The sequence below is a fragment of the Helobdella robusta genome (genome assembly GCF_000326865.2).
Source record: "Helobdella robusta unplaced genomic scaffold HELROscaffold_15, whole genome shotgun sequence".
NCBI classification, from domain to species: Eukaryota; Metazoa; Annelida; class Clitellata; order Rhynchobdellida; family Glossiphoniidae; genus Helobdella; species Helobdella robusta.
The window spans coordinates 1,458,633-1,482,201 of record NW_008703839.1 but is presented as its reverse complement, the minus strand read 5'-3'; the positions used below and the strand labels follow the sequence as shown (position 1 = coordinate 1,482,201).

The 23,569-nt window shown below is 29.2% G+C and overlaps 4 protein-coding genes across 4 annotated transcripts; 1 reads left to right on the top strand and 3 right to left on the bottom strand.

Annotated features, from left to right (window-relative positions):
- Positions 1-14: 14 nt before the first annotated feature.
- HELRODRAFT_169272 (hypothetical protein) lies at positions 15-1,954 on the bottom strand (the record flags this gene model as incomplete). The annotated part of the gene is made up of 4 exons (XM_009015112.1): positions 15-142; positions 539-614; positions 922-999; positions 1,868-1,954. 4 exons carry the CDS (start codon positions 1,952-1,954, stop codon positions 15-17), a joined length of 369 nt encoding a protein of 122 aa, XP_009013360.1.
- A 1,617-nt stretch (positions 1,955-3,571) lies between these two features.
- On the top strand, positions 3,572-7,386 carry HELRODRAFT_169271 (hypothetical protein; the record flags this gene model as incomplete). The annotated part of the gene is made up of 4 exons (XM_009015111.1): positions 3,572-3,739; positions 4,054-4,209; positions 5,610-5,746; positions 7,254-7,386. The coding sequence occupies 4 exons, from the start codon at positions 3,572-3,574 to the stop codon at positions 7,384-7,386; spliced, it is 594 nt and encodes a 197-aa protein (XP_009013359.1).
- A 600-nt stretch (positions 7,387-7,986) lies between these two features.
- Positions 7,987-8,659, bottom strand: HELRODRAFT_74919 (hypothetical protein; the record flags this gene model as incomplete). Its single annotated transcript, XM_009015110.1, has 2 exons — positions 7,987-8,445; positions 8,504-8,659. Coding segments are annotated over 2 exons (615 nt in total), but the record flags the coding sequence as incomplete, so codon positions are not given.
- A 6,302-nt stretch (positions 8,660-14,961) lies between these two features.
- On the bottom strand, positions 14,962-18,814 carry HELRODRAFT_169269 (hypothetical protein; the record flags this gene model as incomplete). Its single annotated transcript, XM_009015109.1, has 4 exons — positions 14,962-15,075; positions 15,947-16,061; positions 16,186-16,322; positions 18,800-18,814. 4 exons carry the CDS (start codon positions 18,812-18,814, stop codon positions 14,962-14,964), a joined length of 381 nt encoding a protein of 126 aa, XP_009013357.1.
- Positions 18,815-23,569: the final 4,755 nt, after the last annotated feature.

Here is a 23,569-nt window from a genome sequence, read left to right as displayed (position 1 = left end):
TTAATTGGAAATGCCTAGAACAATGTAATTATTACATTGAACGCCTTCTTCACCAATGCTGCTAAATCAGATTTTTTCAGGTTGAAGGTATAATTTGGGCCATTCACAATTATGTACGACAGGTTGCATGTAGGCCATTTGGCTGTGGCATGATGTTACAAATTAATAAAGATTAAAATAATTACATTTAACTTTAATATGACTAAAAAATAATTAATATTTTAAAAAGGTACAAAAGAAAGTTCTCGCTTATTAATGAGTATCTCTTTTGTCGCTCTCCTCTTCTTTCAATATCAGGCATCTGGCATCTTGGAGTATCCAGTAATTTAACCGTTTCATCGCTCTCATAGTTGCCTTTATAAGATAATATTCAATGGCGTTGATTTATTTTTGTATGTATTTATACTTTCACATGAATAAAATACACAGATCAGCAATCATTTTTATTGCAATGAATCAAGGTTTTAATAAATTACTGGAAAGAAAAATTTTTTCAAAGACTCCCCAGAAAACTTTTTTCTTGAAAATTTGTGCCAACTCTTCAGGGCGTTTTCGAACGCTTTTAAATCATGTTTAAGTTTTTCATCAAGGTAGCCATAATTCACTAAATAGTTCTGTTAATTTACATTTTTTAAAAATTAAATCAAAATTTAAATTCAGATCAACGTATTAAATATAAGAGATAAAGTAAATACAAATTTAGATGCAACAGTTTTCTCTATTGAAGTTGATAAACGTGTTTATCCCAAAAATATAAGGAAAACTTACTACATAAGTTTCATTTGCACTTAATTTGAATAATTTTAGCAGTTGAGTGCAATTGTATTAATTATTTTCAAATTCGTCTCCGAGCGCGAGAAGATATCACAATTGAAATAAAATGTAATTTTTTACTCTGATTTCTTCTTTAATGTTCCTTACGGTTACGGGTAAGGCGTGAAGTAGAAGAACGACCTGCAGACTGCACAATGTGAAACAAAGTATCCTCATCCTAATTTCCTAAAAAAATTAGCAAAACCTATTCATTTTAGGCATTAATTTCAAGTTCTTTACCTTTTATAATGACAAAATCAATACTTCTGTTCTTTTGACTTTTGTTAAAATAAAGAAAAAAATTAGTTTACTAGGTCCGTAAAAAATGTTGTACCGATCTTGACGTTGTTTTAAGTTTGATCAATTTCTTCTTACATATATACGCACTTTATTGAGCTTTATATGATTGTTGCCTTGTATTATTGTTGTCGTTGTTCTGATTGAGCGTCATTAATATTTTAAAACACTCATTGTAAAAGTTATTCATTTTAATTACGCTACTTTAAGATTAATATGCACATAAATATTCATAATTTACAACAATCAATCAACCATTAAAAGCCAAGTTCTCTATTTGAAATATAACTGGTAATAAATCAAAAAGTGATTTATTTTGTAGTTTTATTTGCGTTTCAACTGGTAAGAAAATGTAACAAATCTTTCATGCTAATTAAACTCATACGACGAACTCAAAATTAATTTTGGAATTTCGCTAATTGTTTGAGACCGTTGCACCACGTTTTCGTTACACAATTGCCAGCCTCAGCCAATAACAGAGCTAATAATTTTTACACTTTTCTAAAACTAATATAATACTTCTTACTTGATCACGGCGATATATTTGGCAAAATAGTAGAGAAAAAAGCGCCGACTTCAGAAGAGACAACACATTGCAGCGCGGGAAGCAAAATATATTTTAACTTTTAAATTCAGTGCTAATTTTCTTGGTCGCTAACATTTTGCTTTTATTTTTTTATTCAAGTGTAAAATAATAAAATTATTTTATAAATTTCAATTTTGAACTTGATGCGAAAATAAATGAAAAATTGACAACTTTTGTTCTAATATGGAGGGCAAAGGTTCGACCACTATAAATTAACATGTGCCCTGTAATAGTCATGCTTGCAGACTCGGTACCCATGCTTGTATCGTTGACGTCGTGATGGCATTTAGCTAAAGGTATGTCTCGAATCGTAAATTTCGTTATCAATTGAGAATTCATGGAATTTCTTGTGTCGTTTTTCAAACGAGACGACTTTCAAAAATTTCGAGTTACGACCGATACTTATTTTCATGGGTTTTTAAACAGTAACTTTTTCATCATGTTCATTTGTGTTCTCAGCTAAAAATAGTGGTAGAGTTAAATACATTAATTTAAATAGAACGTTAGAAGTAGATTTGATTTTTTACAGAAGTCGAATTTAACCAGATTTAAAAAGAGAATTCCGGCCGAAGCCGGGTTTGTGCATTTGAAACATTTTATAATAAAACTTCATTTGTCTCAAACTCAGCATAAAACTTTGTTGTATTACATTCATATCAATAAATAACTCAATAAATTAATTTAACTTTAATACTAATTGAATATACCTTTTTACCGATTTTTGTAAATACATTATATACAAACATATCATACATGTGAAAGCAAACATGCTTTAAAACATACGTACATAATGAAAATAAGCACCACACATGCTAACACATGGTACTGCTTGGTGTTAATATCTGGTTATTTAAAGGTAATTAAGATAATCAAAATAGTCAATAATAAATTTTGAATATGAATAATATGTATATATATTAATCGTTTTTGTGATTTATCAAAATATTTTACTAACGATTTATCGGGTTTTGTATTTTTTAGTTTTTTCATTCGACGCATGTTGACCACGTGTGAAAAATGTCCTACTTTTTGATGTTCTATTCATATTTCAACATTATACAATATACAGTGTTAAAAAAGCATCCGTCGAAAAAATAGTGTCGCTTAACGAGTTTCAATTTTGAAAATTTGAATCGAGATCTCATATCGTATCTTTATTTTTGACGTCGTCTCGAATCGTCTTGTTTCGTTTGAGGCAAAATTTCGATATCGTATCGAATCGTACCGTTTCAAAATAATAACGAGACGCAGATGCTTACATTTAACTTTTTACTGTGTGTACTTAAGCGTAATAAGTTTTATGGAGCGTCCTACATGTAATTAATAAGCACATTGTTAAATGGTGAAAAATGTTTTTGAACGCTCTGAAATGGCGCTAATTAGGTACTGGTTATTGATCGGTGATAATTGAATTTAATGCATGCACTTGGTCTGAGTTAAATGATTTTGTTACCTTTTTTAATAAAGCATGAAGTACAAAACTAATTTAAAATATGACTCAAGTGCATTAAATCATTTCATAACTTTTTCATTTGTTTCATTGCGTTGACAACAATTTAATGTTAGTTCACATAACACCATATACATATATCTATACAATGTTTCAACACATAATAACATTGAATAAATGCTTTTATAGACGAGTATGCTCGTAAAAAGTGTTCAACTTCAAATTAACAATTTAAATTAAAAGTAATAAATTTCCATGGAAACCACATTCAACTATATTTTAAAGAAAATTATTTAAACTATCTTCAATTCATTTATGGCCCATTATAAAAATTATTTTTGTGTAGCAATAGAGTGCTACACAGTACCATTATGTTGGTGGTGATCAAAAAATTTTATTCTGTAGGTGTTTGTTAAATTAAGTAAATGAACAATACCAGAGTTACTGGGACTAAAGCGTTCTTGCATACGTCGAGGCAGAAGATAAAAAGTTCCGTTAGTAACAAAAGTAAAGAAGCTAAATTTGTCCGCACTAAAAACTTGCACACTCTCCACAAAAAAAGCCATATCAAAAAAGCACAGGATCTTTCAACCGTTTGTACAATAAACTTTTTCCATTTTTGAAAACATTTATCTACCTGAAATTTATGTTTTTATTATAATATATGTAAGAAAGAAAATTAAATGTTGAAGTCAAATAAGCTATTAAAAGACAAATTTTTAGTTTATAATTCATATCTTACTGAAAGTGATAAACTAAAACCTGAATATCGAATGTAAGTTAGGTTGATAAAGTAATAAATGAAAACCGCGCGTTGGATTAATACAATAAATTACGCTTTTGACAAATAAATGGGATTGAAAATTTAACAAAAATATTGAAAATCAGCTAATGACAAATATTTAAGGCGGATTACAGAAATTTGTACCAGCAGGAGGTTTCAGATCACATGACAACAAAGAGAGCTCTTTTGCATATGCAAGAAATCAATTCAAATATGATTAAAGAATCTGAAAAAAAAGAAGAGTATTATCTGAATCTTGTAAAAGAATTAACTGAGCAAGTAAGTTCTATAGTTACATTTCTTCATTGTAGTAAAATTATTATTATTCAGTGGCTGCGAGACTCCCCTCTGAACTGGTCATGATTCAGACAAAATATTGTCCAATCTGACTTGAAACGTCCTACTGTTGGAATATTTATTGATCCATCCTAATATTTTTTTTAACCCGTAGTGACTTGAGAACGATATACGACTATGCAAGACTTTGTCGAATGCCTTTTCCAGATCCATGCACAAACTCTGTCAACTCCCTCTGTTACCGCTTCTAAAAATATCAAAAGTGGTAAAACTGCGGAGCGATTAGGTATGAAGCTGAACTGACTACCTGAAAAAAGATTATTATTCTTGAAATATCTTCTAATATGATCTTTGACAATGCCTCCGTGATCTTACAGCAAATTGACGTGACACAGAACGATAATTCTGTACAAGATCCTTGCGGATTTTTTTGTACTGAGATATCACTTGACTCAATCTCCAATCTCTCTTATCCTGATACTAATAAAATCTCTCATTTCCCATAAAACTCTACTGACTTGTATGTCTTCATAGATGAATTAATTTTGCAGATTTTGCAGAATTAATTTATCATCTGTTCGATTATTATCAAATCTTTCATCTTTATAATTGAACTTTTATAAATGAGACACTTTTTTATCTCTATTTGGAACAATTTACCGACATGAGTTGTTGAATCAGATACTGTTTCCAACTTCAAGAAGAATTTTGACTTACATATGGCCAATAAAGATTTTCTCTATGATCATAAAATTGACATTGTTGTTTGATTGCTTTTCGTTGTCTTTTAGTGCTATTTTGATATGGGCATATATAATTTACGTTTAAGCCCATTATTTATTTTTATTTATTATTTATTGTTATTTCTTCTTCAAATACCGAACAAATAGAACTAGCAAATATTTCGACTTTTTCCTTTCCATTGGTAAAATATATAAAATATAAAACACAAATATTTTAGTTATGACATAGCAACATTATAGTTTATAAGAAATGATTATTTTTTCCTGTGTCCAAATAGCGCTTCTAATTGATGTGTCTTTATTAATTCTTCACTCTAAAATTATTTCAGAATGTGGGGCGGCTAGAGGCTTAACGTAAAGATTAACTGCAAGCTGTTAAGATTTTATTGTAATTTTTTGATAAAATGTATGATGAAAGATCATAAACTCGGATAAATTGATTAAAAATTCTCAAAATATGTACAATATCTTTAATTTTTTACACAATTGAAAATCTAATTGAAAAATTGTTATTCAGTTGAGAAAATTTTAACTATTTAAAATGTGCAACATGAACATTAACATTATTTAGCATATATATATATATATATATACCAATTTTTAAATAACAATTGAATTTTTTATAACATTTTCTCAAAGCACGAGTCTGTACTGAAAGAGGTTATCCGAGAAAAGAACAAAAACATCAGAGATCTGCAGTTTGATTTCTACAACTCACAAATAAAAGTGAAATCATTAAAACTTCAAATAAAGAACATTTTCACCGAAAACTCCAAGTTCTTATTAAAAATTATTTTCCAAATAATTTTCATGCCATTATTTTTTCATACTAATGCATTCAATACAAAATAGGCCTTGAACATTTTATAGCTGTTAATGTCATTTAGTTTTGCCGTTTTGGAAAGGCCAAATCTGACAATCTGCATAAGAATATTTTTTTGCCATCCGATAAAATGCTGATCAACTTTTTACATTGAGAGTGTCGAACATATCCGTAACTTGCATCTACTTCTAGCAATCTATCGCAGCATAAAACTTTGAAATGAGTTGATAATATATTGTGTTTGGAAAAACAGAAGTCAGCAAACCATTTTTCCTGACGAAAGGTGATGTAGATGAGAGGTTCAAACACGGCAACATAGATGAAGAAAATTAGTACAAAATATTCAAGAAAAAGTCATACCAGTAAATTGGAACGTTAGGAATTGGCCCATAATCAAAAAAGAGTAATGACTTAAAAAGCTGTTAGCTCGTAAGAGAGTTAGGGAACAATATCGAAAACATTAAATGAATCATGCAGTTGATATAGAGGATGAATATATAATAAGCAACTAATTTATATTAGTGTTTGTGGAAAGTATTTCCAAGTTGGCCACTATTTTTATATAAAGAACACCTGAACATGATATTGGAAGACCAAGCGGTAAATAGAACACTTAGCGTTACCCTTAGGGCGGCGTGATGGTCTAGTGGTTAAGATCGCCTGGTGCTGTTCCGCAGTAACCGGGTTCGAATATGGCAAATAATCCTCGCCGTGTGTGAAGCGTCGTTTAGCACATATTCATAAATGATGTTTGTGCGTGATGTTGGTTCCTCTGAACTTTGGAAGAGTTAAATAGACCTTTAATCTTATTTAACCTTTACCTCAAGCGATATTTGTTGAAGTGGACTTACAACATAAGAAGAATGTGAGTTTTGGACGGATTACCCGTATCAAAATTACAGGGGAATTTGTGAAAAATTATTCCGGGAATGAGATCTTTTTTTCTTTAAAACAAATTTACCCCCAAAAGACTATCTTTTATACATATACAATACTGAAAAAATTGAATAATTGTAGATGAAAAAATTGAATAATTGTTATCGAATTAAAATTTTATTTCATCCAGTTTTATAGTGTATGTATTTTATTTAAATTAATAAGAATGCTAATAATATAATTGTTTTGTTTGTAATTTTGAGAAATAAAAAAATCTAGCGAGAAAACGTGTGAATGAGGTAAAAATAGGGAAAAGGATTTTTAAAGAACGTTGTTATAAATGGAATTTGGATGTGTTATAGGAATGACTCAAAAAATCGAGAAGGTACCCGGTAACAAATTTCAATTCTCGCTTAACTCAACGTACAAGAGATCTTATTTCTTATTTTGTCTATTTAATATTTTCTGAGAAGGTACTTTCAAAAACTAAGGCATGGCGACCTCCATATTTTCCAATTTTATTTTGCATCTTCATGGCTCCGCTATATAGACCTGAAAAGATATAAAATAAAAACAATATCTAGGTCCTTCTTGGATAATTTTATCGTACATGAATTATACGCAGTCGACAGTCTTGGTAGAGTACTAAAAATTCTGAACATCGCGTCCTCGATAATACAGCTTCATAAGGAAAGCAATTGTGAATTAAAATTATAGTTGATTATTTAGCATTTTTGTTGAGAATAGGAGAAAGATTAGACAATAAACTCAGTCATCTCGAAACGAAGGAAATAGAATTGGGAAAAAAGATGCAAAGCACTGACTCGGCATTAATCAATGAGATGAGAAAAGGCCTGGTAAAGCTGAATTTCAATCCAAAATAGGCCCTAACAAGAATAGCTTATAACTTGGCATGTAATAAAAGCAGCGAACGTTGCCTGCTACTGACTGTGAACGCACTACATTGGTAGTGTATTCAATAATCCATATGATGATTTTGGACGTTGAAAAGTTGGCAAAAGATATTTATTTTATTATATTCTAATATAAATTAAAAATTGTTTTTAGACTTAGAAAAACTCAAATTGAAGACTTGCAAAATAAACTGGATGAGCTATACATAGAAAACGAAGAGCTGAAAAAACAGATGAAGAGTTCAGTCGATCATCCACTGTAACATGCGTGTACACGTACATTTTCCATTTTGTTGATACTATATGTGACGTCACCATTGTAAACATTTTTTAATATTTTATGTATAATAACCAACAAAGAATTTACATAAAATAATCTTAACAAATTTTCTAAAAAAAAATATTACCGATATTTACCAAACCACAAAAAGTCATAGGGACTAGCCCATTGTTTACAGCCCATTATATTATTTTTAAGACAATATTCAAACGAAAATGGATTTAAATTGTTTTCCCTTAATGCTTCAGCTCCAAGTTTTTCTTTTTCCAAGATTTCTTGACTAACGACATCCGCCTTGAATGGTAATTTGGCAGCAACCCTTTTTAAAATTGGATAGGCTTCCTCAAAGCCTATTTTCCCACCAAATTCCAAAATTATTCTTCCAGCTTTCACTGGTGTGACATAATGATCAATGTTGCCCTTTCCTCCACCCATCCTATGTCCTTGTCCTTTTTTTGTAATTGGTTTCCAAGGGTTGTCAATTCTCCACAAGGCAAAACATCTTGATTCATTCATTTTTCTGTTAATTCCACTACGCATCATTTCAAAATGTCCAAACCTAAGTTGCCCTCCTTGTAATGCCTTTAAGTATGAGAAATAAATTTAAAAGTTGAAAAATTATATTAGAAAATATGTATACCCTAATTCCATACTGCTTGTGTAATAAATATGTCAAAGTATCTTCTGGTCCTCGAATATCAATCAATTGCTTTGGCATTTTTCTTATTTTTATGCCAAATAAAGGATGAGGTGTTTTTTCCACAAATTTCAATTTTCGTTTTTCAGGAAATTCTATTTCTAATGCATAATAAATATACTTTCACTGAAGTTTATAGAATAGGCTACAATTTCAGAAATTAACTTGAACAAAGAACAAACTTTCAGGAAAAGTCTCAGGTATCTGGAAGTCCCTGACAGGTGGTACCAATACTTTGTAACTTCTTGAATTTATACATTTTGAAACTGCTGTAAAATGTTTCATGTTTTCTTTCTTTACAAACACTAATTCAATTGTTAATAGCATACAAAAAATAATTGAATTATTTTAAATTAAAAACAAAAAAAATGATAAATCTGCAGTCAACATTTGAATGATTCATTATCAAATTAAAAAATTTTGTTTCACTGTCAATGCACATTATCCTCAAGTTAAAAGCCGCATGTTTGATACTACAAAAGCCGCATGTTTGATACCACTATGCGACATGCAGTGGCATAATTTATTTTGAGTAATCAAAAGTAAACTTTCAAATAAGAACCCACCAACCATTATCCTTACAATTTGTTACAATTTGAAAAAACTTATTTTGAATAAGTAAAAATGAAGACAGCACAAGGCTAAATAAATTAAAGTGAACCTATACCTCAATAACGGTAAATAAATAAATTGTTCATTATGTATAATTTTTTTTATTAATTATTGTTTTAGATAAATTTTTAAAATGAATTAGGATTTTTCTATTTCAAAAATGTAATGTTAGGGCATAACTTTTCAACAAACGCTTTTATTCAAATTTGTCAGCTAACTTCAGTGCCTAAGTGTCTCGAAGCATGCAAGTACAAATAAATGTGGTAAATTGTGTTTCAATACCTACTAGAATTTACATGCTAAGACACATTCAAATAACTACATAGAATTTATTTAAATGCCTACAGTACAAAAGCATGCAAAAGTATGCGTTTACTTTAATGCCAACAATGTATATATAAACTTTCTCTTTAAAAACATACAAAAATTATGATTTTAACCCAACAACAAAGTTATTAAATAATTGATGACAGTTGAAAAAATGTTTTAATAAACTATTTTTAAAAATTATTTTCAGTTTTTTATTTTAAATCATAAATATTTTTAGAATTCTAATAATTATAGTCTTAATAATATCAATTCACTGTTAGACATTTATGTTTTAACCTACTCACTTTAACTTATTATCTCAAATTTCATTTACATTAAGGCACTAATAATGTAATGTTTTTCAAATAACTCTCTAACTCTAATATGCCTAATAATCTAATTCTACTAATTTTAATGCTAATCTACTAGCTACACTTACACTAGACTAGACTAACAGTAAATACTAACAATGCTGACATAAATATATTAACAATTTTAATATGCTTATAAATTTTTACTTGTAAGTGCCAAATTTAAACTGGGTTTTTCCATGCAAGAGTTTATTTTATAGTTTATATATAAAGATTCAAAAAAAAGGCAGGTCATGATTTTTTATTTAGAAATTTCATATACTATAAGTAAGTTCTTAGTTAGGGTTAGGCTGTTAGGGTAAATAACTAATAACAAATAAGTATACTATAAAATTTATATTTATTTATACTTTTTAATAGTTTACTTATTAACCCTAACAACCCTAAGAACACAATCTTTGTACTTTACTTGTTTTTATTGGTGGGATATGCCTCTTTAGCTTTTGTCTTTATATATTTATTTTATAATATTTTATAATATTATTTATAATTATAAATTAAACTAGCAGATTTTTCAAATTTTTTTTTGTATATAAACCACTTTTTCTTATAAAGCAAAATTTGCTGATTAAAATAATACCAAATTTATTATTGTAGCATTTATAGTTACCGAGAAAACGAATTTTGAAAGAACTATAAAGTAATCAGCTACTGCATGGAAAAACCCAGGACGGATCTCTGATTTTGTCGTTTTTTAAACCGACTTAACCAACTTTAAAATGTTTTCTTTTCATTAATTGCGTTTTCACTCACCATGAGTTTAACTATAAATATTAATAACCTCTATTTAGTAGACAAGAACCAGCCATTGAAACGAGTGAAACTAATAGGCGAAAAGTTAGAAACGGATTATAATGGTCTATACCATGGATATGTCTATCTTTACTTGGAAATAGAATATCTAAACATGCCATCGAACACACCCTAAATATTTTCAGTGTGTTTGGTCTCACTTTTTAGTTATTTTATTCATAAAATTTTACCAATTTCAAATTTTTATACTATAGTAATAATTTTCATGCTGTTTTTTAAAATTTTATTTGTATTTATTATATAGTAATTATTTTATTTCATAGTTTTGTAAAATATTTCAGCACATTTTAGTTTTTTTTGTCTGGTATCAAAGACCATTATTATTATCACATCTCTTCATGATTAATAATTATTGATCTTTATATTTATATAGGGTCTCTATTTATATGGGCTTTATCAAGAGGCGGTGTTAATTAAGGATTCTGAAAGCTTAATGGAATTCAAGTAATATGCTAATTACCCCTTAGCAACAAAATGCTTATCACCACTTAGAAAAAATATGCTAATTACTCCTTAGAAAAAATTAGCCAATTACTCTTTAAGACGCAATATGCTAATTACTAAGTTTTGCAATTTTTTAACAACCCTAGCAAACTTATTGAAAATATAATGAAAATACCCAAAATATACATCACATTTTCAAACGTTCAACATTTCAAGAAACACCAATGTTTACTTAATCTATATCTCAGCAAGCAAAATTCTAATCCACACAACAAATTTCAATATTTTTAAAATATGTGTGTTTCGTAAATCATGCTGAATTGATTTTGTTAAATTCAGTTTTTAAAATATTTTAACATCAACCATTAGCCCATACAATAACAATTATAATTAGTTTTTGTAATTAATTGCAACTTGTTACAACTTACAATAGCTTATGAGTGAAAGTGTTCATGACAGCCAGAACAGCAAAGTCTGTTTGCGCCCACTCTCTCTCTACCTACCAATGTGATTAAATCTTTTGTTATCAATTTTATTTGCATAAAAACGGTTAACAGTATGCAAACCCATTACTTTTAAAATGAAACAATTTTACTAAATTTAACGAACAATCTGTATTTTACATTCAATATTGACAGTAGTATCATATTATAAAAGTACTTTTCGTACAAATCCTTTAGAACCGTTGTTATTAAAAAAACTTCTGAAAAAGTATAATAATGAGTTTTCAAAGTTTAAAAGTTTTTCATAATCATTTCGGTGCCCCTTATTCTCCGGCGCCCTAAGTGGCCGTATTTTTTCCTGCCATCGGTGCGCCGTTGATGGAAAATCAATGTCATCTGAATATATTTCAAATTATTTTTATTATAAAACTATATTTTCTGTTTGTTAAATAAGTTTTGTTAAATTTTATCTATTTACTTTTTTATAATATAAAAAAGTTATCCTTTGTTCACAGTATCGGATTGCAAATCCTAACGATTAATACTAACAATCCTAAATAATAAATGTAAACCCCACGAGCTAACAAAGTGATTTGTGCGGGCTATATAAGAGACTGCGACAACTTTTCTGATAGGTATTCGGGGTGCTGATGAATCCCCGGTAGGGATAAAACACGTGTCCAGTCTATCCAAACGAGTACTACTCTTTTCTTCTCCCGGTCACTGCTCTTCCTGGTTTGGTGTTCTCATGCATTCGCGCAACCCCAACAACTGTCTAATGGCATGTTTGATTGTTTTTATTGAAATATGACAAACGTTATTTAAAATCAAATTATTATCAATGAAATAATTTAAAAAACAATATAAAACAAGATTGAATTATTTAAAAACGATATTGATTTCAAATTACTAGCAAAATTTTGACTAATATAGCAGTAACTAAAATTAAAATGTATTAAAAAATGAACCGTATGTACAAAATGGTAACTCAAATAGAAATAAATAATAAAAATAAAATAATAAATGAATAAAAGTAATGAAGAAGCCGCAAATCAATATGCTTCAAAACGACCAACCATAATTGTAGCTAAAGTAGTGAAGAAAAACAAAAAATTTTAAATTTATAACGCTAAATTGGATTCAATAAAACAATATTCCCGTAAATGGCAAAAAATTAGTTTTAATGAGTTTACTTAGCATTTTGGAAGACAAAAACAAAACAAACCAGTTCTATATATTTTTTCAACTGTCTGTCTACTTCTTTATTTTTATCTACAATGTAACTGTCTATCTGGTCAGTCCGTCATCTCTTTGTTTTTACTTGCCTATTTCTTTCCTTCTGTCTGTTTTTTTGTGTCTACCTGTTTGTTTCTCTGTTTTCTTGTTTTTTTCTGTATATATTTTTGATTCTTTGTTCTTTCTGTCAGTCTGTTTTCTGTTTTAATTTGTTTTATTGCATTAATCTGTCTGTTAGTTTTCCTGACTCATTTTGCGAGTCTGCTTCTTTATTTTCTATGCCTGTTATTTTGTTTTGATCTACCTTGTGTCTGTTTTTTCTGCCTTTCACTTTGTTCCTGTTTTACTGTTTTTTTTTTCTTTTTTTGTCTGATTCTTTGTTTTTTGTCTGTCTGTCCATTTGTTTATCTAATTTTTGTTTTCATTTTTTTCTGTTTTTATGTCACCCAGATTTTGCCGGTCTGTTTGTTTCTTTGGATATGTTTTTTTTTTTTTGTGGGTTTTACGCTTTTGTCAGTATGTCTGTTTTTATGTTTTTTCTGTCTAAGTTTTTTTTTGTTTTTTCTATATGTTTATTCATTGTTTCAGTTTGCCTGTTTGTCTTTTTTGTTTCTATGTTTCTATTTATGTTTTTTTTTTACTTTAACTTTTTCTGCTAATTTGTTTCAATTTTTTGTCGGTTTCTCTGTTTTTTTTTTTTATGTCTGTCAGTCAATCTGTTTGTCGGTTTTTGTTTCTGTCTGTCTGCTTTTTTTTTCTTTCTGTGTCTTTTTGAATGTTTGTTTTTTTTGTTTTGTCTGTTTTTTGTCTTTGTATGTTTCTATATCACTACCTGTTGTTTTTGTTTTTCTGTTTTATATCTTTTTGGCTATTTCTCTGTTTTTGCCTATTTTTTTGTGTCTGTCTATTTATATGCTCTTTTATTTCTGTCTCTTACTTTGTTTCTGTTTTCTTATTTCTTTTTCATCTGTTTGTTTGTTTTTTCCGTTTGTCTGTTTTTTGTATTTGTCTGTCTTTTGTTTTTGTCGGTATTTTGTTGTTTTGCCTGTCAGCCAGTTTTTTGTTTTTTTATTTTTTTTAAATCTGTTTTTTGTTCTGTCTTTTTTATTTTGTTTGCGTCTATTTAAAAATAGAGTTTTGTCTTTAATTACACCAGAATTTTTATTGATAATGTAATCAAATGAATTGGGGAAATGACATCAAAATTTAGCTTCAGATAAGTAACAGATCAATTGAATTAATCCTGAATTAATTTGGTACCTGATTTACCTGATTTACTGGTTTAATCTGGTAAATCAGGTACCAAATTAAATTGGTACCTGAATTAAATTGGTGATTGGTAAGCAGAGCTTTGTGGCATTAGCTTCTAGCCTCTTACAGTGTGAAATTCGTCAACGTGTAAACTATGTTTAGCTTCTTCAGTTGCACTGTTCAGATATAAATCAAAGATGTACTTGTTGCATCATGTCTATAATAAAAAAATAATAAAGATAGAATACTACTTTCACTACCAATACTAATACTACTAATACTGCTACTATTACTACTACTGCTACTACTTTTACTGTTACTACTACTACTACTACAACTGCCACCATTTCTACAACTTATAATGGTTAACGTTTTAATAGGTTAAAAGTTTCTGTTTGAACTGTTTTATTTAGTCATCGACTGTAAAAAAAAATGGAAACAGCTTTTTATTGAGTAAAATGGAATTTTATTTATCGAATAAACTTTTTAAAGAGGTAATTTGCTTTAAATATTAAATTCAATTAATCAGCAATCAGTCAGTCAATCAACCAACCATCCAACCACCCAACAAACAAACCAACCAACCAACCAGCCAACCAACCAACACACCAGCCAACCAACCAACCAACCAACCAACCAACCAAACAACCAACTAGCCAATCAATGTTTTATTTAATAAAAGGGAGTGTTTTAAGGCTCGCTGCTTTCATAACAAAAATGACAGTACGTTTTTAATGTAATTTGAAAACTTACATAACCAATACTGTTAGAAGAACTTTCTCAAAAGAAATATCTTTTTCTAAAGTATTCATTAAGAAAAAATACTTTTGATCTGGAAAAATTGTCCAATGGATGAAGTTTGAAACAAAATTGAGCGGCGGGAGACATCGCTAAAGATCAACATCATAAATTGAGACATCATTCAATTCGTTGACAAATTTTGGATCGCGTATGAGCCCCTACTTCTGAGTTGCTGTGATTGGGTTAAAATGCAGAACTGGTCCCCCTGGTCCCCGCCTCTCAAGCAGGATAAGTACTGCACGTTTATTGACGTCCATTAATAATACATTAACTAGGATAAATGGCTGCACCCTCATTAGCTTTAACTTAATTTTTAAAGAAGAAAAAATTTTTTTATAAATCTGTGCGATATCCTTAATAATTTTTCGCAAAATGATTTTACGCGTTTATATATTTTTTTATCCTTTTTAATGCAGATCTGTCAAACAAAAAACTGCTTACATGTTATTCTATGCGTAAAATTAGACTTTCCAGCCACAAAGACTGCGCTATTCACACCACACGACGTACAACATTCACATTTATGCACATGCAAGCACCGCATCTCACACGTGTGGTAGTTTTTTAGTGTCGGTCAGACAGTATTCGAAACAACCAGGCCATCACGTAATAACGTGAGACGTGGCATTTCTATAAACTGAGCTAACTCAGAGGTCGTATATTTCAATAGTTTTATTTCCTCTACATTTTTAAAAAATCAATCAAGAAACTTTCAAATTAAATGAAAAATTTTATTTTACAACGCCTGTTTCTAATATGGATAAAGCTAAAAGATATCGTCAAGAAAATGAAATGAAATATCAAATACGAACAAGTCAAGAAAACACGATTAAACAGAGTTCAGTGTTACCATAATGCTGTCTTTGGAATATTTAAAAAAATTTTATTAAATATTCCAATTCTATATATACCATCTAAAAAATAATTAAAAATGAAAATGTTTAAAACTAATTGCAATAATAAAAAAATTATAGTTAAAAAATCAGTGATTCTAAACGGATCGAGTCAAATTTTATAAATTTATCACAGTAAAAAGGACGTGAGTTAGCACGGTGACAAAGTAACAACAGTGCGTCAGATTAACTAATAATGAGATACTCAAATACGTTGTTCCTTTTGAGAACCCTGATTTTGTTTGATGTTGTAGGCCCACTCCCCTCTTGAGAGCCTGGTTGCTGCTGTGCTCCGTCAGGGACCATGTTCTTTGAGTAGGCTTCAGTTCTGTGAACAGAGCGATCACGAATGAAATGAAATGTACTGATCTATTGATGAAAATAGATATTCATTTTGAAACCATTCATGTTCACCACACATTATTTTTATAGTTAATATTTCTCTGACAAACTGGTTCAAACTTTTTTTTAATTCTACATTTCCCCATCCGACGGCGAACCCGTTGTCAGCTGTCACGTTGTAGACACCAAAATGTTTTTCTTGAACTGGTTTCATGATCAGAGAAGTTTCTAGCGTTCCTCCAGCTGTCTGCACGTTTTAATGTTTCATTCTTTGATAAACATATTATACTAATTATTAATATAGTGTAATAATATTATTTATATTGTAATATTAGCATATATTGTAATATATAAATTATCATACAGTTATAATATTATATTAGTAGCTATTTTGTTATGTCAGTTGTTATAATGCTATTTTAGTTGTTGAAGTATGTTACGCAAAAAAACGCAAGATTCAGCAAAGTTGACACATTTACAAAACAAATTGTTCAAAACAAATAAGTCATTTGCAATGACCAATCCAGAATTTTGTACTGGGGTGGATGATTTTAAATCCTTAAGCTGACGACCGTTTTTTTGCTTTTTACGTAATTCGGGTTTTTCCTGTTTTTGTTGGCAGAGTGATTTTCGAAATTCTTGAGCTAGTGACTTGTTTTTGCTTATTTTTGTATTTTAATTTTATTTTACACAGAATTTTCAACATTTTTCTTTTCCATGGTCTTGTGGTGGATGGATGTCCGCGTCCCTCTGGATTCGCCACTGGTCTTTTGTCTAAATATAAATAACCCAAATTATTTTTATATTTAAACTTATAATTGAACGAAATGTACAACCAATATTGTGATTATTTAAATTAAGCACTCGTTTTGTTTTAAATAATATTTTTATAAAAAAAGTGTGGTTTTTTTTTGTGATGTTATGCCTAAGATTACAAATAACATGCATCTCATATCTTGCTCTGCGAAAGACGCTATGGGATTATTTTGTTGTTATAATTTAAAATATTAAAGTAAAAATAATAATTATTCTTATTTTTGTTGTTGTTTTAATAAGCATTTTCTAAGCAAATTTTGCATCTTCAAACGATTGATGTCGACCGCGGACTGCAACTCATGAATTGTGATTTTAATTATCTGATTTCCATGCTTAAGGTGCCATGCGAGGAGCTTGCCCTTGTTTTTGTTATTATTGCAACGAAATTATTATTAACAATGTTTTAATAAGAATAACAGATATGATTCGTCATTTATGACCAACGGCGTCCTATGGCGTCAGGTGCGCTCAGATTGAACTGCCATCGTTATCACAACCAAATGCCTGACGAAAAACAAAACAAGTTGTGCTTCAATTGTTTGATTTAGTGTTGATTGTTTTCTGACAAAAGAGGGCATGTTGCTTCACAGAGAAGGAGCGCATTGAAACTCCGGTTATATTTCGCTTGGAAAGCAAGAAACTGCAAACGAGCGAGAGCAACACAAGCGAACACTTGAAGGATGTAGTTCTATATCCAGTAAAATTCAAATTTTAATGCCTATCACAGTTTAAATTTATTTGACGTTTCTCTATTTGAATTATTCCTGTTATTCTGTTTTATAAATTACATAATTTTTTTCCAATTTTGTCATAAACGTTGCATTACGCACAGGGATCAAACTTTACTAATCGACTCGAACGTTGTGCTGGAAACATTCACGTCAATATATCATCACACTCAGCAAGAGAGGTTGCAGACCCCTAAAACTTTTCAACCACTGTATGCGAGATATTGCATGGGCTGACCGTGACCAGTGACCACATATCTTCATTCAACATAAATGAGACTAACAATTATAACAAAATTCATGATATACAAAACCTTGGCAAAATTCAACAAAATTTTTTATATTTGGTTGATAAAATTGACTAATTTATCAAATATTTACAATTTTTTGCTTTAAAAATAAAACAACTATAAGCCGCATTAGTAAAATTATTAGTTTGAAAAATCTTGATAAAATTCTATTGACTACTACATAGGTGCTAAACAAATCTAGAAAAATTTGAAAAACATTATGATTGGGCGATACAAGTAAAAAGTATGGCAACCTCTTTTGTTTAAGAAAATTTCACAAAAAAGACTTGTACTTTCAGTGGTGGATCAACTTTGGGAGGAGGCCAAGAACTTCAAAAATATTTGATTACCGAGAGAGAAATTTTCTAATTTCACCAAACTATTCGACGATCGGAGGCGAGTTTATAAAAAAAGTTGGTGACAGGGGATTTTCGAAAATTTTTTTCGGAATTTTTTTAAATGTTTTCTGGTAATATGTGAAAAATTTTACGTACTATCTGTTTTTGGCCTTATAATGCCAATTTTTTTTCAAAATGCTACTTTTTCAGTTAAATCAAAGACTTTTACTAACTTTTAACACAAGTAACGCTAACAACGCCAGCGGCACTGCTCCCCAACTTTAGATCCGCTACTGAGAACTTTGATTTTATTTTATTCAAACGAAAGCGGTGGCAAAACGAAATAATGCCATCAAGTTTTCTATTTTTTAATCAAAATGAATTGAACGTCCTTAAACATCTCAATTTATCGAAAGTTTTTAAATTACTAAGAATATAGCATTAGTAGCATTGATGTGCACTATATAAAAAGAAATGATTTTTTTGAAAATTTTGGAGACTATTGAAAACAAACAAGTTTGAAGATTTTATCAGAATATCAAATCTAGAGACCTCGCTGGTGGACATTTTGTTAATCATATGAAAATATTTGTTTGAAAAATGTTTTCTTCTTTAGATTAAACCAAAAACAGCTTAACAAATAAATTATTTTCAATATTTCTCAAAATTTTGAGTTCGCAGAGGAAACTATAGCCATATTTGAAATCAGTATATTGAATTCTCTTGTCGTTCTTTATAAAAACACATATAAATCAGAAATTTTAAATAAGCTTATAATAATAATAATAATAATAATGAGCTGTGATGCAGTTTTTGCATTGTGTCAGGATGCATTAGTAGCAAAACTGTAACGGCTTTAAATTATCAATCAAATGACTGAGCCTAAATAGTTTTTAAACCTATTCAAATTTTTCGCATTAGTAGCTTCATGAGGTAATTTATTTCAATTATCGACAGTAATGTAATTTATTTCAATTATTGATTTTTAAAAAACTTTGTTCTAAGTTTTTTCTATTTTTCTATTCTTAATCGTTTATCATGTCCTTTTGTTTTTTTGCTTTCAAGTAAATTTTTTCCAGTTCATTTTATTTCATCGCCTAACTTTATCATATCAACATCGCCTGGATCCAATACATTTACAATAGATAATTATACTTTACATCTTCGAAGTTTTTAAAAAATGCGTTGAAAATTTTATCAGTCTACTTTTTTCACATTTTATATCAAATTAAAAAATAAAAAATATTTCCTTCCCGTTTCCTCAAGTGCTATTAAAATTTTTGCTGAGTTTGTTATGAACAGAAATTCTATTTTCTCATTCATTTTTTGTATACCCACCTTAATGCATTCTTGTATTGTTACTGTTGTATAATATATATATAATATATTATGAAATTATTGTTTGTTGTGAAAGAAATTTAATACTGTATCATATTTCAATATTTACGTATGCAGCTGTTGTGAGAGCGTTTTTAAAAAGATTAAACTAAAATTTGAATGAAAAACAAAAAAAATGTCGTACATCAAGTGGTAAGTTGTAATTGGGCAGTCTTATGGATTATTCATGAGTGTCGTTAACATTCATATGTCCACTGCTTCTGCTCCCTTCCTGTCACCACACCACCACGCCACCACGCTAGTCACCCACGTGCTCTGCTGGGACCACCCACACGCTACACATTCCAGTTAACATTTTCACATAATTTTATATTTTTTTACAAGTTCTTAATTTTAAATTGCGTTTTGTGAAATTATTGAGCGCAACGTTTTAAGAACAAATAAGTGTTAATGTTAATAGCATTATCAATGAAACTCTCAATGAAACAGCTTGAATGCATCAAAAGATGCATCAAAAGATAAAAAAATAATTCAAAAAAATTAAATAAAAATATTTTATGAGAAAAATGTTTTTGAAATATAAAGCGATCTGTTTCACAAATGAAATGTTGCATCGAACAATAAAATACGGCAATCAAGTTCTGTCTCAAGCGCGCTTACAACGGTACATGCATCGTTACAATGGCACATGCAAACTGAAGCACTCAATTAAAGCATTCAACTGATAAACTAACATACAAAACCAACAACAAACTAAAAAACAGCACAAGTAAATATTTTGATACAGAAAAATTTTTTACAAAAACATATTGGGACGAATTTTTATTGAAACGGAATGTTTATTTTTTATAATGAAAAACCTTTAAATTTTTGAATTGAAAGTTAAATAAATATATTGTACAGACGTTTAACAAAGTAAAATTAACTATAACTCTTAACAAAATGTTTACGATGGTTCAGTAAAAAAAAGCGAGCCTGGTTTATCTACATTTGAAAATTTCAGAAAGGTGCAAGAGGCTTGAATGTTTTTAAAATGCCGACGAACGATTTTGTCGTCCCATATTTGCTTACAAGACTTTGCGTGAAAAAAATTATTAAAACATTTTAAAATTAAGATGTAAAATCTAAAACAAGCTTTATATGTAAATGGTAAGAAGCTAATTGTAAGGCGGCAGCCCTCAACTCCCTTCTTTGGTTACACCTGCTATCACGTTTTATTTAAAAAATCGTGTTAACATAAATTTATCTCCTTGATTAGCTAAACTGAAAAAAATTAGTTTATAATATGAATAGAATACAATTGTTAATTGTCAAATTTGGGTGATTAATGTTACTTATAATTCTAAAAATTTCTGTTCTAACACTGCCTAAATTGTTCTTGAAATTGAAGGATGAACTTTTATATTACCTGACTAACGAACATCATTTGCAATTAAAATGTCATTTGAAACAATCCTGTAAAAATGTTTAATGCATTTATTTTTTCAAAACAAATTGGTCAACAAAAGTGCGATCATATGCAAATTTCCAACTTAGCTGCTTTAAATTTTTGTAAAGATGTTCTCTCACTTCATATTTGTTTATAAGATCGTATAACTTATAATTAAAGTATAACCCAACAATTTAAATATTTTTGGGAAAATTTCTTACAATTAAAATGTTTACGTGAATAATTGTCACAGAGTTTTAACAAACAATTACAAAATTCAGAAAAAAGTTAACAGTTATTTTATTTTTTACACATTAAATTTGCACACCCATCTTTACCTGGCGTTTCGATTTAAAGTAACGCTTTTAATTGATGGATACTTCACGAAATCTTTTAAAAATAATAAAATATTCATAAATAAACCATTAGATTTTGTTTTATTAGCTATAAAGCCCAAAATAAATAAAATACTTTCAAAATACCAACACAGCGAATTTTTAATTATATTTCATATTTAAAAGTAAATTCTGATTTGGTTTAAAATATTTAAATAAACAACATAAAATTCATAACTCTTCAAAAAAAGTTGTTTACTTCTTAAATAGCTTATAAACGTTTTTAAAATAATAAACTTTTTTAAAAGCATTTAAATTACAGAAAACTTCTTATCTGAAAAGACGGATTAAACGATTAGCAAGCGGTAGAATTATATTTGTTAAAGCGTATTTCTTACATGTTGGTAAAATTCCGATATTTACTGTTGATGCGATTGAAGTGCTGTCACTAGACATTTCCCAGAATGCAACCAAAAATAAAAAATGTCGCAGTTCAATTTAGCAAGAATTAGACGGAATAATTGTTACTGTATCAAATCAAAATATTTTTAAATGTCTGATTTGTAAATCCGTTCACTTTAGAAAGAAAGAAACTTGCATTTCTCATTCTTAATTGACTTCTGAAACAAATTGTAAAAATATCAATCCCAAGATTTCAATACAGCTTCCAAAGTACCTGTCCTATTATAGATGTTAAAATTATCTTCTTCACAAAAGTTGAAAGATTAAAAACTTTTAAAGCAAAAATATAATCGTTTCTTGATGTTAATATAAATAATTGACAACATGAATGACAGCAACAGCAACTATTGCAGTCATGCATGATAACTAACTTTTTAATAGATCAATATATAGTGACTTTTTCATAGATCACTATATAGTTCAAATGTTTTTATACTATCGTTTAATTGGACCCACAAAAACATTTCACGGATCACTTGGTATGCTCTTCAAATGTAGGACATTAATCTAGCTGAGCTTAAGATAATGAGCGCAGGTCGGTCAAGAAAGAAGACTTGCTATGAAGAGCTCTCCAACTTTCTGTCGCCGAGGAACAATGCCTCCCACCGTCTCATTTGACACACGAAGGCATAAAGAACAAGAAAAATTTAATGACCCGACGTGATGTCTGAAACAGTAGCAACAAATACAGACATCTCTATGCATCATACGTATGTACCAACGTTCAATATACGTAAACATAAGATCATACGTACAACTAACAATCTTTTTAATTGCGAAATATAAACAAGACAGATTGAGTGAAGGGCAGTTATGTTTGGGTATGTGCACAGTCTATTCCTGCTTCGTAGAAAAAATATTACAATTTTAAATTATTTACTTTTATCCAGTTTATCTACTTGTTGCAATTATTTTTGGATATTAAAGATTCAAACATTTCAAAGTACATAATTGAGGATGATGAAGTTGTGGAGCTATAAGTGCAGTTTAAAATTTAAACAGTATCAAAAATAAAATTCAATTATTAGCCTTTTCATAACAGTTATCAACGAATTTAAACATATGAACAATTTTGTAGAAACTTATTGCTTATTATTAAAAAGATAAAAAAAGCAATTGGCACTCAAATTTGTACAAACTTCCATACGAACATGTACATTTCTAATTGAATACAAATGAAGCCAAGCATAATCATAAAAATAAATTCACATTTAGAGACAATTACATCTATGAAATGAATGAATATGCTTACATACATTTATTTCAGCGACTTGATAATGATGAATGCAGGCAGGGGAGCAGGCAAGCAAGACACCACGTCAGCTCATCTCACGCACTTCAATCCAAGAAACATAAACATACGTTCATACATACATACATACATACATACATACATACATACATACATACATACATACATACATACATACATACATACATACATACATACATACATACATACATACATACATACATACATACATACATACATACATACATACATACATACATACATACATACATACATACATACATACATACATACATACATACATACATACATACATACATACATACATACATACATACATACATACATACATACATACATACATACATACATACATACATACATACATACATACATACATACATACATACATACATACATACATACATACATACATACATACATACATACATACATACATACATACATACATACATATATACATACATACATACATACATACATAC